The sequence below is a fragment of the Amblyraja radiata genome, chromosome 4 (assembly GCF_010909765.2).
Source record: "Amblyraja radiata isolate CabotCenter1 chromosome 4, sAmbRad1.1.pri, whole genome shotgun sequence".
Taxonomy (NCBI): Eukaryota; Metazoa; Chordata; class Chondrichthyes; order Rajiformes; family Rajidae; genus Amblyraja; species Amblyraja radiata.
The window spans coordinates 110,405,647-110,421,512 of record NC_045959.1 but is presented as its reverse complement, the minus strand read 5'-3'; the positions used below and the strand labels follow the sequence as shown (position 1 = coordinate 110,421,512).

At 44.3% G+C, this 15,866-nt stretch overlaps 1 protein-coding gene across 5 annotated transcripts in view; it reads left to right on the top strand.

The window, feature by feature from the left end:
* The window catches only part of trank1 (tetratricopeptide repeat and ankyrin repeat containing 1), a 133,391-nt gene that overhangs the window by 15,550 nt on the left and 101,975 nt on the right, over positions 1-15,866 (top strand). For all 5 annotated transcript variants that reach the window (XM_033020218.1, XM_033020214.1, XM_033020216.1 and 2 more), the window contains one exon: positions 2,725-2,859. In XM_033020218.1, coding sequence (XP_032876109.1) covers positions 2,726-2,859 — 134 coding nt within the window. In that variant the 5' untranslated portion in view covers position 2,725. The remainder of the gene's footprint in view (positions 1-2,724; positions 2,860-15,866) is intronic.

Genomic DNA, 15,866 nt, shown 5'->3' with positions numbered 1-15,866 from the left:
CCAGGTGTGGTCTCACCAAAACCCTGTACAACTGCAGTAGAACCTCCCTGCTCCTATACTCAAATCCTTTTTGCTATGAAAGCTAACATACCATTCGCTTTCTTCACTGCCTGCTGCACCTGCATGCCTACTTTCAATGACTGGTGTACCATGACACCCAGGTCTCGCTGCATCTCCCCTTTTCCTAGTCATCCACCATTTAGATAATAGTCTGCTTTCCTGTTTTTGCCACCAAAATGGATAACCTCACATTTATCCACATTATACTGCATCTGCCAAACATTTGCCCACTCACCCAGCCTATCCAAGTCACCTTGCAGTCTCCTAGCATCCTCCTCACAGCTAACACTGCCCCCCAGCTTAGTGTCATCCGCAAACTTGGAGATATTGCCTTCAATTCCCTCATCCAGATCATTAATATATATTGTAAATAGCTGGGGTCCCAGCACTGAGCCTTGCGGTACCCCACTAGTCACTGCCTGCCATTGTGAAAAGGACCCGTTTACTCCTACTCTTTGCTTCCTGTTTGCCAGCTAGTTCTCTATCCACATCAATACTGAACCCCCAATGCCGTGTGCTTTAAGTTTGTAAACTAATCTCTTATGTGGGACCTTGTCGAAAGCCTTCTGGAAGTCCAGATACACCACATCCACTGGTTCTCCCCTATCCACGCTACTAGTTACATCCTCGAAAAATTCTATAAGATTCGTCAGACATGATTTACCTTTTGTAAATCCATGCTGACTTTGTCCAATGATTTCACCACTTTCCAAATGTGCTGCTATCCCATCTTTAATAACTGACTCTAGCAGTTTCCCCACTACCGATGTTAGACTAACTGGTCTGTAATTCCCCGTTTTCTCTCTCCCTCCCTTCTTAAAAAGTGGGGTTACGTTTGCTACCCGCCAATCCTCAGGAACTACTCCAGAATCTAAAGAGTTTTGAAAGATTATTACTAATGCATCCACTATTTCTGGAGCTACTTCCTTAAGTACTCTGGGATGCAGCCTATCTGGCCCTGGGGATTTATCGGCCTTTAATCCATTTAATTTACCCAACACCACTTCCCGGCTAACCTGGATTTCACTCAATTCCTCCAACTCCTTTGACCCGCGGTCCCCTGCTATTTCCGGCAGATTATTTATGTCTTCCTTAGTGAAGACGGAACCAAAGTAGTTATTCAATTGGTCCGCCATATCCTTGTTCCCCATGATCAACTCACCTGTTTCTGACTGCAAGGGACCTACATTTGTTTTAACTAATCTCTTTCTTTTCACATATCTATAAAAACTTTTGCAGTCAGTTTTTATGTTCCCTGCCAGTTTTCTTTCATAATCTATTTTTCCTTTCCTAATTAAGCCCTTTGTCCTCCTCTGCTGGTCTCTGAATTTCTCCCAGTCCCAGTATGGAACTCCCTTCCACAGAGGGTAGTCGAGGCCAGTTCATTGGCTATATTTAACAGGGAGTTAGATGTGGCCCTTGTGGCTAAGGGGATCAGAGGGTATGGAGGGAAGGCAGGTACGGGATACTGAGTTGGATGATCAGTCATGATCATATTGAATGGCGGTGCAGGCTCGAAGGGCCGAATGGCCTACTCCTGCACCTAATTTCTATGTTTCTATGTTTTTTTTTTTTTGCCCCAGTCATTCCCTTTTTCTCCCTGCTCCCATTGGGCTGAAGATATGAAGCATTTACCACCAGATTCAGGAGTATCATCACCCCCCCTGTTATCAACTACATAACAGCCCTTCCATAAGCTAGTCCCAATCCTCCAATCTAGTTTGTTGCAGTTTTTTTCTCCGTAACTATTATGTTGTGGCACTATATTTTGCACTCTGGCATTTTTCTCCTTGCTGTACGGGTGGCACAGTGAAGCAGTGGTATAATTGCTATCTTACAGCACCAGAGACCCGGGTTTGATCTTGATTAAGGGTGCTGTATGTGCAGTGTTTGTATGTTCTCCCTTTGACCGTTTGGGTTTTCCCTGGGTGCTCCGTTTTCTTCCCAAGCCTCCAAAGATGTATAGATTTGTAGGTTATTTGGCTCCGATAAAATTGTACGCTGTCCCTAGTGTGTAGGATAGTGTTAGTTCATGCGGATTGCTGGTTGGTGCAGATTTGATGGGCCGATGGGCCTATTTTCACGCTGTTTCTCTAAACTAAACATTACTAAACTAAATTAACTCTTGTACACGGAACAGTACAGGACAGCAATGGGCCCATCGGCCCATTCTGCCGCATAATGATGCCTAGTTAAACTGATCTCATCTGCCTGTACATAATCCATATCCCTCTTATATTTATGTAGGGCTTGATTTCACTCGTGCACAGTAGGATTTGACTGGATAGCATGTGAAAAAATGCTCTTCACTGTATCTTTGCACACATGACAACACTCAATAGTTACCAACTTGGTTGGGTCTCGGAGGGTGTGCAAACACCACATTGACAATGCCCATGGTCAGGATCGAACAATAGTTGATCATGACCAATTATCTTCCTGAAACTGTCAATATCACTAGCACTGAGCAAAGACTGACAAAAAGTTTGAAACTGATAATCAATATGACTATTGATTCATAAGAAATGATTGCCTTTGCTACAGCAGTACTACTGCAGCACCAAGTAATTAATATCAAAGACTTACTTGAAGCATACCAGGCTTGTATTCTTCATTCATGGGAAAGGAGCATGATGTCTAGACTGTATTTGTATTTTGTTGCAGAATGGATCAATTTGTATATGTAATGCAGCTAAAACATCTTGGAAATGAGGCGTTTAAACAACAGAATTATCACGATGCGATCCAAAGGTATGATGACGCTCTACGAATTCTTCAGGTTTGCCAACCAGCTGGAAGGTAAAAATTATTTTAAACTTTGCAAATGTTACATGGGATTGATTTTGATCATGAACATTTTATTCGGGTTTCACAAGGGTGCGGTCCTGAACGCATTTAATTAGTCTACATTATCGACTGCATTAGTGACTTAATCCTGTGTGATATATGCCTTTCTTCTCTCTTCTGATTTCCATCTCATACTTGAATGTAAAGTGTGATGCTGAGCAAGCAGCAACAGTCCTGTAAAGCAGTTTTAGTCAGAAGGATAAAGAGTGTAACACCTTTTAAAAGTGTTATCGGGAATATATTTCAAAGCATTCCGTCATTTAAAAGTGACCATTTGGACAAATTGTATCATTTCTGTGCACTGATCAGCATTAAAATGACCAGAAGTTAAACTGAATTAGACACACAAATAGTATGGGTATAAAAATGAGACTGTATATCCTGACATCCCAAAGTTTTCGCAACACCTGCCGGAGAAGTAACTTCTGATGGATTACTGCTTGTATGCTGCTACAGATACAGCCCCAGCAATATTTAAGTTTTACCAGCATCCAAGACAATGTGCTTGACTGAAACTCCATCTATCGTGAATATTCACACACTCACTTCCGGTGGCGCTGGTGCCAGCAGCCTCCACCTACAGCCCAGTATCTTTTTGTTTTTTTGTTTATTTAGTTATGTAAAAGTGTGTTTTTTTGTGGGTTTTTTTGTGTTTTTATGTGAGGGAAGAGGGTACGGTGCGGGGGATACCGTCCTTCAGCCGCTTCCTGGTGAAGACGCGACTATTATTCGAGTCGCGTCCTCGCCCCCCCCCCCCAGCGGCCTACCTACTGGATTGGCGCGGCCTTTCCTGCCGGGATCGACCAGAGCTCCAGCAGCGGCGGGACAGCGCTGTAACATCGCGGGGCTGGCGATGCCTTACCGGGGACCACCGTCTGGAGCCCGGAGTGCTGGACCTGCGGCACCGACATCATGGAGCTGCGGTTTGCGGGTTTGCGGGCTCCCAACGTGGGCGGCGCTGATGGACAGCGCGGGGTCCTGCGACTCTGCCTGGCTCGGTCGCTGCGGACTCGGGAGCTGCGGACTCGGGGGCTGCGGACTCGGGGGCTGCGGACTCGGGAGCTGCGGACTCGGGAGCTGCGGGAGGCGGCTGATCAGGAGGTCCGGGCCGCTGAGGAGGAGGATGTTCACCGTCGGGGTTCGGCGTCGGCGTTCCACCAGCCCGGCGTGAGGGCCTGAACATCGGGCCACCCGGGGCGGCGACTGCGGGTGCTAGGAAGGCCTCGACCACGAGTGAACATCTGGGAAGAACGGAGGGGAGGCTGGCTGGACTATGGTGCCTTCCTACCTTGGTGCCACTGTGTTATGTTGTGTCGTGGACTTTCAGTGTTTGTGCTTTTTTAAAATTCTATTTTATTTTTAATATGTTTTATTATTTATTATTATTTATTTATTTTATTTTTATGATACTGCCTGTAAGGGAAATTCATTTCGTTGTCTCTAACTGAGACAATGACAATAAATTTGAATACAATACAATACAATACTCACACATTCCACGATATGTGTTCCAGGCCTCCGCCTTGAGATGAAGGAGGAGGTGGTGTTGGATCTGTTAAAAAACATTAAGGTGGATAAATCCCCAGGGCCTGGTGAGATCTATCCCAGGTTGTTGAGAGAGACGGAGCAAAAGGAGACGGCAGGGATTTTGACAGAAAGACTGGATAGACTCGGCTTGTACTCGCTAGAATTTAGGAGATTGAGGGGGGATCTTATTGAAACTTACAAAATTCTTAAGGGGTTGGACAGGCTAAAGACAGGAAGATTGTTCCCGATGTCGGGGAAGTCCAGGACAAGGGATCACAGTTTGAGGATAGAGGGGAAATCCTTTAGGACCGAGATGAGAAAAGCATTTTTTACACAGAGAGTGGTGAATCTCTGGAACTCTCTGCCACAGAAGGTAGTTGAGGCCAGTTCATTGGCTATATTTAAGAGGGAGTTAGATGTGGCCCTTGTGGCTAAAGGGATCAGGGGGTATGGAGAGAATGCAGGTACAGGATACTGAGTTGGATGATCAGCCATGATCATATTGAATGGCGGTGCAGGCTCGAAGGGCCGAATGGCCTACTCCTGCACCTATGTTTCTATGTTTGTATCCTCTTTAGCCACAGTGAGGTCTGCACGACTGGAGAGTAGCTAGTGTTTTTTCCTTTGTTTAAGAAGGAAAGTAGAGAGAATCCTGGAAATTGCAGACTGTTGAGCCCCACGTTAGTGGTATCAGAGAGGATTCTTCGGGATAGAATTTACACGCATTTGGAAGATTATGGGGTAGTTGTGGACAGTCAGCATAGTTTTGTCTGCGGCAAGTCATATCTTACGAACATGGGTCTGTTTTTTGAGGTCTGCAAGGTGATTTTAGTGGGCGGTGGATGTCTTCTATATCAATTTTAATAGTCTTTGATAAAGTCCCTCATGGTCAGCTGATACAGAAGATTTAAGATGCATGGGTGACTGATTTGTATGGATTTTCAACTGGCTTACTCATTGAGTTGGATAACCTATGATGAGCGCTTGTCGGCACTGGGCTTCTACTCGCTGGAGTTTAGAAGAATGAGACCTCATTGAAACATACAGAATAATGAATGGCTTGGATGGGAGAGGATGTTTCCACTAATGGGAGAGTCTAGGACAAGTGGTCATAGCCTCAGAATTAAAGGATGTTCTTTTAAGAAGATGAGAAGAAATATCTTTGGTCAGAGGGTGGCAAATATTTGGAATTCTTTGCCACAGAAGGCTGTAGAGGCCAAGTTAGTGGATATTTGTATGGCAGAGATGGATAGATTCTTGATTAGTACAGGTGTCAGAGGTTATGGAGAGAAGGCAGGAGAATGGGGTTAGGAGGGATAGATCAGCGACTATTGAATGGTGGAGTAGACTTGATGGGCCGAATGGCCTAATACTACTCTTATCACTTATGACCTTTTGACGCATCTGTGACTAATGGTAGAAGCAGGGAGCTGTGCTGGCCCCTCTGTTTGTGATGTATATAAATGACTTGGATGTAAATATAGATAAATTGATGAGTAGTAAGTTTGCTGATGACCACAAGATTGCTGGTGCTGCAGACAATGAGGAAGGCTGTCAAAGTACACAATGGGATGTGGATCAGTTACAGATATGGTGGACAAATAACAGTTAAGAATTTAATCTCAGTAAGTGTGAGGTGTTGCACTTTGGCCGTTCAAATGTAAGGGGCTAGTATACAGTTAATGGTAAGGCTCGTAATAACATTGATGTACAAAGGTCCCTCGCTCTTTGAATGTGGCAACACAAGTAGATAGTGGTAAAGAAGGCATGCTTATCTTCATCCATTGAGGCATTGAATACGAGTCATTTTGAAGCTTTTGTTTTGCCACCTATGGAGTACTGGTGCAGTTCAGGTTGTCATAATAAAGGAAGGATGTGGAGGCTTTGGATAGAGTGCAGAGGAGATTTACTAGAATGTTGCCTGGATTAGAGGGAGTTAGCTGTAAGAAGAGGGTCAACAAACTTGAATTGTTTACTCTAGAGCAATAGAGGTTGAGGGGAGACCTGATAGAAGTGTGCAACATTCTGAGAGGCAGTCAGAACCTTGTTTTCCAAGGATAAAAATATCAAAGACTAGAGAACATAACTTCAATGTGTAAGTTTACAGGAAATGTGCAAGGCACTTTATTTTTGCAAGAGGCAGTGGGTGCCTGGCGCACATTGTAAAAGGTGGTGGAGGCAAATATGATAGGGACACTTCAGAGGCTTTAAGATAGGTACATAGACACGCAGGGAATGGAGGGATGTGGAACATGCAGGCAGAGGAGATTAGTTGCCATAGAGGGAGTACAGAGAAGGTTCACCAGACTGATTCCTGGGATGGCAGGACTTTCATATGAAGAAAGACTGGATAGACTCGGCTTGTACATGCTAGAATTTAGAAGATTGAGGGGGGATCTTATGGAAACTTACAAAATTCTTAAGGGGTTGGACAGGCTAGATGCAGGAAGATTATTCCCGATGTTGGGGAAGTCCAGAACTAGGGGTCACAGTTTAAGGATAAGAGGGAAGTCTTTTAGGACCGACATGAGAAAATCATTTTTTACACAGAGAGTGGTGAATCTGTGGATTTCTCTGCCACAGAAGGTAGTTGAGGCCAGTTCATTAGCTATATTTAAGAGGGAGTTAGATGTGGCCCTTGTGGCTAAAGGGGGTATGGAGAGAAGGCAGGGATGGGATACTGAGTTGGATAATCAGCCATGATCATATTGAATGGTGGTGCAGGCTCGAAGGGCCGAATGGCTTACTCTTGCACCTATTTTCTATGTTTCTATGTTGCATGTGGAATCATATTTGGCACAAACCTTGTGGGCCAAAGGGCCTGTTCATGCTGTGCTGGCCTATGTTTTATGTAGGACAACTTTTCCAACCTCCTGCTTTGGGATGGTTGCATCTCTCTGGCTGATGCTGCTGGTGTGTGGTCTCCCCGATGTGTTTCTGGTGGTTTATTGGCACCTGGTACATTGCTAATCGATTAAGATGCATGGATTTAATCTTTCTGGGAGATGTACTCTTGTCTCTGACAAAGCCAGATGTCTCTATAAGAGGCTGGGACAGATGTTGCCCGGGCAGCATTGCTTAGCCAATTGATATCTTCCCTGAGATTTCACACACACTTCAGGCAGCATTGAACAGGCAACAGATTTTCTGGAGCAAAACAGAAAATACTGGGAAAACTCAGCAAGTCAAGCAGCATCTGTGGAAGGAGAAATGCTCACACCTCTTGGAACTGCAATCCTTTGCCACTTCTGATAAAGTGCTGACTGATTTTTCACAGATGGTGCCTGGCTTTCTGAGGTTTTTTCCACTTTTGTTTTTCTCTTGGATTTTCAGCACCTGCAGTTTTTTGATTTTCAGACTTTCCTGTACAGTTGAAGCAAGAATAAGTAATCGGGCCTCGTTATGATCGTGGCTGATCAATGCTGAACTTAACTCCTCTGTGCTACTACTCCGTACCCCTCTATTCTGAAATCTATCAAATTACATCTATCACAATGGTGCAGTAATAGAGCTGCTGCCTCACAGCGCCAGAGACCCGGCTTTGATTCTGAGTACAGGTGCCGTCTGTACATTTTCCCTGTGACATGGGTATGTTTCCCCGGGAGCTCCGGTTTCCACCCACACGCAAAAAGATGTCCAGGTTTGTAGGTTTAAGAAAGAACTGCAGATGCTGGAAAAATCGAAGGTAGACAAAAATGCTGGAGAAACTCAGCGGATGAGGCAGCATCTACGGACCGAAGGAATAGGTGACGTTTCGGGTTGAGACACTTCCTCAGACCGAAGAAGTCTGAAGAAGGGTCTCGACCCGAAACGTCACCTATTCCTCCACTCCACAGATGCTGCCTCATCCGCTGAGTTTCTCCAGCATTTTTGTCTACCTTCAGGCTTGATAAAATGGTAAATTGTTCCTACTGTGTGTAGGATAGTGTTAGTATGTGGAGATTGCTGGTGGGCCAAAGGGCCTATTAGTCTATTCTATAATACTGTTGGTCTGGTATAAACTAAACTGAACTATTGTTTCCAGCAGCCTGCTTCCATGCAAGGGCAGCAGCAGAAACAGGGCAGCTAGAAAATCATTGTCAAAGGTCTTAGCTGACACCTTAGGCAACTTCTGTCTGAAGAAGCGTCTCGACCCAAAATGTCGCCTATTCCTTCGCTCCATAGATGCTGCCTCTCCCGCTGTGTTTCTCCAGCACTTTTGTCCACCTTCGATTTTTCCAGCATCTGCAGTTCTTTCTTAAACCTTAGGCAACTTGAAGACTTCCAGTCAACAAGAGCCATAGAGCATCTGTGATTAGTACCAGTGAAGAGATTTTTGACTTTTCTACCAGATTACTTCAGAATTAATTTGATGAACGTGACCAGGAGATTGAGGAAGTAATTATGCATAAATGCAAAGCATTCTTGGTTTGAATTGAAAACTTCATTGTGCATCCTAGTTGCCTCAAGAAGGGCCCTAGAAATAGGGTGGAGAGATCAGTCATGATAGGTGTGGATTCTTCAATGCTCTGGGGCGCAAACCTGTGAGAGCTGAGCATTGGAGCATTTATCGAGACAGAGAGATGGTTGGTACTCTAGGGTGAAGCCAAATTAAATAGCAGCAGTGTGAGGAGAGAGGGCTGTTGACTGACACAAGGAAAGTCCTCAAGCTGCCCAAGCGAAATATGAGGTGCTGTTCCTCCAATTTGCGCTGGGCCTCACTCTGACAATGGATGAGGCCCAGGCCCACTTGCCTGGCAGGGGAGCGACCGTGATCAGAAAGGCGGTTCTGCCTGGACGAGTCTATCCAGGGACGACAGATGGCACAATGGGCTAAGTGTTCGGCTGGCAACCGGAAGGTAGCCGGTTCGAATCCCGCTTGGAGTGCATACTGTCGTTGTGTCCTTGGGCAAGACACTTCACCCACCTTTGCCTGTGTGTGAATGTGTGTGAGTGATTGGTGGTGGTCGGAGGGGCCGTAGGCGCAGATTGGCAGCCACGCTTCCGTCAGTCTGCCCCAGGGCAGCTGTGGCTACAGAAGTAGCTTACCACCACCGAGTGTGACTGAGGAGTGAATGAATAATGCGATGTAAAGCGCCTTGAGTATTAGAAAGGCGCTATATAAATCCCATCCATTATTATTATTATTATTATCCCATTCGATCCTATTTAAGATCCCAGCTACCAAGACAGATGTGTGCAGTAATTCATTCTTCCCCCGCACAATTAAAGCATGGAATAGTCTTCACCCTACCATAGTTACCCAACCAGACGCAACTACATTTAAGGTAGCTCTTCTGCTCCAAGGACCCTTTTTTGCTTAAGTCCACCCTCCGCCACCTCCAGTTTAAATTCCATTTGGAATATTTTGGAGGACCAAGAACCAAGAAGAACCAAGAACCAAGGTTCCATCTCGCAAGCAGCTGAAGAGCTTCTCCCCAAATCTCATTGAGGATTCTTTCCATCAAGATAATACTCACTACACAACTGTCAGAAGAATACCACCTCAGTACCAGAGATGCAATAACAAAGCAGTTTTTGTAAGAATCAAACTCCGACTCGAATTGATGGGACGGGAATGGAGCTCGGAGGTGCGTGTATCAGTTCTCTTGGGGAAATCACACAATTTTGGTGTTTCGAACATCTTTGGGATGTTGGAGGAGGTACAGCAATACTTACAAACATCTTGTGTATCACTGCAACTCTGCAGAAATTTATTTGAAGAAGTGTCTGTGTGTTTTTGGGCTGTGTGCGGTGTTATCACCACACTGCGTAGCTCCCACTACTGTTGCTGGCAGCCTGCCTAAAACGCTTATCGACCCAAAAAATAGGAGAGAACAACGTTTCTGGACTTTACACCTGTGTCCAGAACAACCTTCCTTACTGCCTCATCATTACTGACCAGGCTGGTCTGGTTTTGTGTGGTGTGGGAGGATTTCTACACCGTCTCGACTTTCTGCGGCCTTGAAAGCTGGAGCTGATGAAGCCTCCTTTCTCTCGGCAAGAACAGCGGAGATAAGGGGATTCCAGCAACACAGATAGCAGAAATCCCTTTCGTTGCTGCAGGAACAGCTAAGACCAGCTGGGGTTACCTGCGAGAATCCGCAGCTCGCCGAGGAACGCCGGAGAGTCGGGATAGCCGGGCTGAAGCGTAGGTGTACAGACGCCATGCTGCCAAAAAAAAAATCCCGCATCTGCTGAGGAGGTTGACGATATTAAGAGATCGCTCGACATGCTGACGGAGGAGGTTTCTGTTGTTAGGCAACAGCAGGAAACCATCATGAAATTGGTGGAAGAAGTTAAAGCCCTGAGGCTATAAAACTCCGAGAAGGACAAGCGGATTATGTTGCTGGAGAACCAGGTGGCTGATCTGGAGCAGTACACCAGAATGAACAATATCATAAAGAGTAGGAGTAAACGGGTCCTTTTCACAATGGCAGGCAGTGACTAGTAGGGTACCGCAAGGCTCAGTGCTGGGATCCCAGCTATTTACAATATATATTAATGATTTGGATGAGGGAATTGAATGCAACATCTCCAAGTTTGCGGATGACACTAAGCTGGGGGGCAGTGTTAGCTGTGAGGGGGATGCTAGGAGGCTGCAAGATGACTTGGATAGGCTGGGTGAGTGGGCAAATGCATGGCAGATGCAGTATAATGTGGATAAATGTGAGGTTATCCACTTTGGTGGCAAAAACAGGAAAGTAGACTATTACCTGAATGGTGGCCGATTAGGAAAAGGGGAGATGCAACGAAGACCTGGGTGTCATGGTACACCAGTCATTGAAAGTAGGCATGCAGGTGCAGCAGGCAGTGAAGAAAGCAAATGGTATGTTAGCATTCATAGCAAAAGGATTTGAGTATAGGAGCAGGGAGGTTCTACTGCAGTTGTACAGGTTCTTGGTGAGACCACACCTGGAGTATTGCGTACAGTTTTGGTCTCCTAATCTGAGAAAGGACATTCTTGCCATAGAGGGAGTACAGAGAAGGTTCACCAGATTGATTCCTGGGATGTCAGGACTTTCATATGAAGAAAGACTGGATAGACTCGGCTTGTACTCGCTAGAATTTAGAAGATTGAGGGGGGATCTTATAGAAACTTATAAAATTCTTAAGGGGTTGGACAGGCTAGATGCAGGAAGATTGTTCCCGATGTTGGGGAAGTCCAGAACAAGGGGTCACAGTTTAAGGATAAAGGGGAAATCTTTTAGGACTGAGATGAGAAAAACATTTTTTACACAGAGAGTGGTGAATCTCTGGAATTCTCTGCCTCAGAATGTAGTTGAGGCCAGTTCATTGGCTATATTTAAGAGGGAGTTAGATGTGGCCCTTGTGGGAGTATGGAGCATGGAGAGAAGGCAGGTACAGGATACTGAGTTGGATGATCAGCCATGATCATATTGAATGGCGGTGCAGGTTCGACGGGCCGAATGGCCTACTCCTGCACCTATTTTCTATGTTTCTATTGTCACTGGTCTGGAGATGACACCCCGCTCATATGCACGGGCGGTGACAACGCAGAACGAAGGGGAGACAAGCGAGCAGGACGCTGCATCTGTGAAGCAACAGGTGACGGCGTTCCTCCACTCAAAAGGGATTGAGTTGGACAGGGACAACATCGAGGCTTGTCACCCGCTCACACGGAGAAGTAAGATGGATAAACCAGCCATAATAATTCGGTTTGCTAACAGGAAGCACAAAACTGAACTGCTGAAACAGGGAAGATGGCTAAAGGGCTCGGATGTGTATTTGAATGAACACCTGACAAAGAAAAATGCTGACATCGCCAGAAAGGCCCGACTCCTGAGAAAGCAGAGGAAAATTCAAGCTACATGGACTGCAAACTGCAAAATATTCATCAAGCTGAACGGAACACCAGAACAAGCCAAAGTATTAGTCATTAGGGACCTGGATGAACTGGATAAACACCAAGATGACAAACCACAACAAGGTAATGGAATACACTTAGTAGCAAATAAAGAATATATAAAATAAAAACCACAAAAAATCCTGACAAAAAATATATCTCTATCAGGATTAGAAACCTTTGCATATACAGAGCATAACACACATGACATAGAAAATGTTATTGATCCAGAAAATAATTTACTTAACAATATCAACAACAGCTGCAGTTATTACACAGATGAGCAATTCAATATAACTTTCCAATTAGAACATAATATATCAATTATCCACTTTAATAGCAGAAGTCTATATGCCAACTTCCGCACCATAAAAGAATATTTAAGACAGTTCAAGAACCCATTGAACCTTATAGCAATATCAGAGACCTGGATCAGCCCTGAGAAAGGTGTGGGCTTTGACATGAATGGCTATGAACTGAATTATATAAACAGAAGGGAACAAAGTGGAGGAGGTGTGGCGATCTGTGTGGATAAAAGACTGAAATATATGGTGGTGGAGAACATGACAACTGCTGTTGACGACTTGTTGGAATGTATTACAGTAGAAATTTGTATGGAAAAGACCAAAAATGTTATTGTGAGCTGTATATACAGAGCTCCCGGATCCAGTATTGAAATATTTAAAGATTGGATGGAAAACATGTTTACAAAATCATTACAAAAGATTATGTTCATCTGTGGGGATTACAATATTGACCTGTTGAATCCAAAAAAGCATAAAATGACAGAAGAATTCATCAATACAAGTCAAGTCAAGTTTATTCGTCACATACACATACGAGATGTGCAGTGAAATGAAAAGTGGCAATGCTCGCGGACTTTGTGCAAAAAGACAAACAAACAAACAACCAAACAAACTACAAACAGAATGTAACAGAATCACACATTCTTTTACATATTAAATATTGTGGGCGGAAGGAAAAAGGGAAAAAAACAGCAATTAAAAAAAAAAAGCAGTAGAGTGGTCCAGTAAAGTTAGTCCCTGGTGAGATAGGAGTTTACAGTCCGAATGGCCTCTGGGAAGAAACTCCTTCTCAACCTCTCCGTTCTCACAGCATGGCAACGGAGGCATTTGCCTGACCGTAGCAGCTGGAACAGTCCGTTGCAGGGGTGGAAGGGGTCTCCCATGATTTTATTGGCTCTGGATTTGCACCTCCTGATGTATAGTTCCTGCAGGGGGGCGAGTGTAGTTCCCATAATGTGTTCGGCTGAACGCACTACTCTGCAGAGCCTTGTTGTCCTGGGCAGAGCAATTCCCAAACCAGATGGTAATATTTCCAGACAAGATGTTTTCCACAGCCGCTGAGTAGAAGCACTGGAGGATCCTCGGAGACACTCTGAATTTCCTCAATTGCCTGAGGTGGTAAAGGCGCTGCCTTGCCTTACTCACGAGTGCTGCGGCGTGTGATGTCCATGTCATATCCTCAGAGATGTGGACTTCCAGATATTTAAAACGGCTCGCCCTATCCACAGTATCCCCATTTATCCTCAATGGTGTGTACGTCCTCGGATGATGTGCCCTCCTAAAGTCCAGTATGGGTTTATATCCGAGAATAACCAGACCTAGCAGAATTACTTCTCATTGAACGACATTAATAGACAACATATTCACAAATATTACGGAAAACAATACAGTAAGCGGACTATTATACAGTGACATTAAATCTGGTTAAATTTAAGACATGTCATGCGCAAATCATGTACAAAGCAAGAAATAATTTGCTTCCAAGAAATATACAAAAACTGTTTATGGAAAGACAGGGTGGGTATAATTTGAGAGGGGAACATAATTTAAAAAAAAACTCAATGTCAGAACAACTCTTAAAAGTATGTGCATAGCAATCTGTGGGGTGAATTTGTGGAATGGTCTGGAACAGGAGATAAAACTTAGCACAAACATAATTCAGTTTAAAAAGATTTACAAAAACACTTGTTTAAAAGGGTATTGGGATGAGAGGTGATTGTGAGTGGGATATTTGTTATACTGATTGTATTGGGAAGGGTGATTATAGGGTGATGGGTTGTATATATGACTAAGACACTGTATAGTATATGAGGGTTTTCTCTTTCCTTTTTTATTTTTTTTCTCTCTTTTTTGTATGGCTTTGTAAATATTTGATTAGTGTATAAATGTAAATAATTTGGTGTACATATAGCGGATGGTGTACATATAGCTGCTAAATTTGTATAAGATAATTATAAGCAGTTGAATAAGGGGTGGGAATTAATAAGCTTTGGCTTCTTCCTGCTCCTTTTCCGACACATACGATTTCATTTATTTATAGATTTTATTTATGACACTTTATAAATATTCTTGTTTTGTTTTTTGTATGCTGTTTATTTTGCTTTTTATTCTTTTATTCTGCTCGAAATAAAGAATCAAATAAATAAATAAATAAATAGACTTTAGCCCCTCTTCAAGGTGACATCACCAGCTTTAAGGCTGCTATGACACCCGGCCAGCTCCAATGGGCAAGCCATGCCTGCCTCAAAAAATCCTCAAACCAGTATCCTATAGTGCTACAAGAAATAAAGAATACAGAACACAGCCCCCACTCGCAGAACACAGACCCCGCTCGCACTTTGCTCATCCCGCTCCTTCAGCTTTATTCTCGCGGCCGGTGATTGATAGCGGGTGCCGGAAGGGGCGTCGCCTTCCTGGCGAATAACAGACCAATAACTTTTCTAATATTTTCATCGATCGGAACAAAACCTATTTGACTTGCAGCAGAGGAGAATGGTGAGTAAGGTGGCAGAAAAATCGTAGCGCTATGGGGGATCACTTTTGCGCAAATTTAATTACAACGCAATTACAAGTGGTCAAGATGAAAGTTTTAGTAATAGGATGGATAGATAGATGGATGGATAGATAGATAGACAGACAGACAGACAGACAGACAGACAGACAGACAGACAGACAGACAGATAGATAGATATTTGCCTTCTAAGAGCCGTGTGTAACTTGCTGTATGAAAGGATGGGAGAGAAACAGCACTATTTAAAAAAATTGCCTAACTTTGTCTTTGATGTGCTGTGAGCTCTGCGATGGAAAAGTCCATGCTGTGCCTGCTGCTGGAGCTATGGGCCCGACTACGGGAAAGGCCGCTCCAATCCAAGCTGTTAGGCCGCGAGAGGGGAGGCGGAGAAGCGACATGGAAAAAGTTGCCTCTCCGTCGAGGAAGCAACTGACAAAACGGTTTCCCCCTTCCCCCCCCCCCCCCCCCCCCCCCCCCCCCCCCCCCCACCCCCACATGAGACATACCGAGAGACACTAAAACAAACATTTGGACATACCTAAAAAAAACAAAAAAAGTCGAAATAACGAACACGCTGCTGGCAGGGCAGCCGACTAGCAGCACCCCCCAACTGACCGTTCAATTGAGTCAATCGTAGGAAGGTTGGTTTTGTGTGATGGTTTGGGCGGCATCCACAATTCTCTGCAAAGGCAATGTCATTATTTAGGATCGAGTGATAAATGGTTGAAAGAAAGGGAAAGAAATAAAATGTAATTTGCAGGATAAGTAT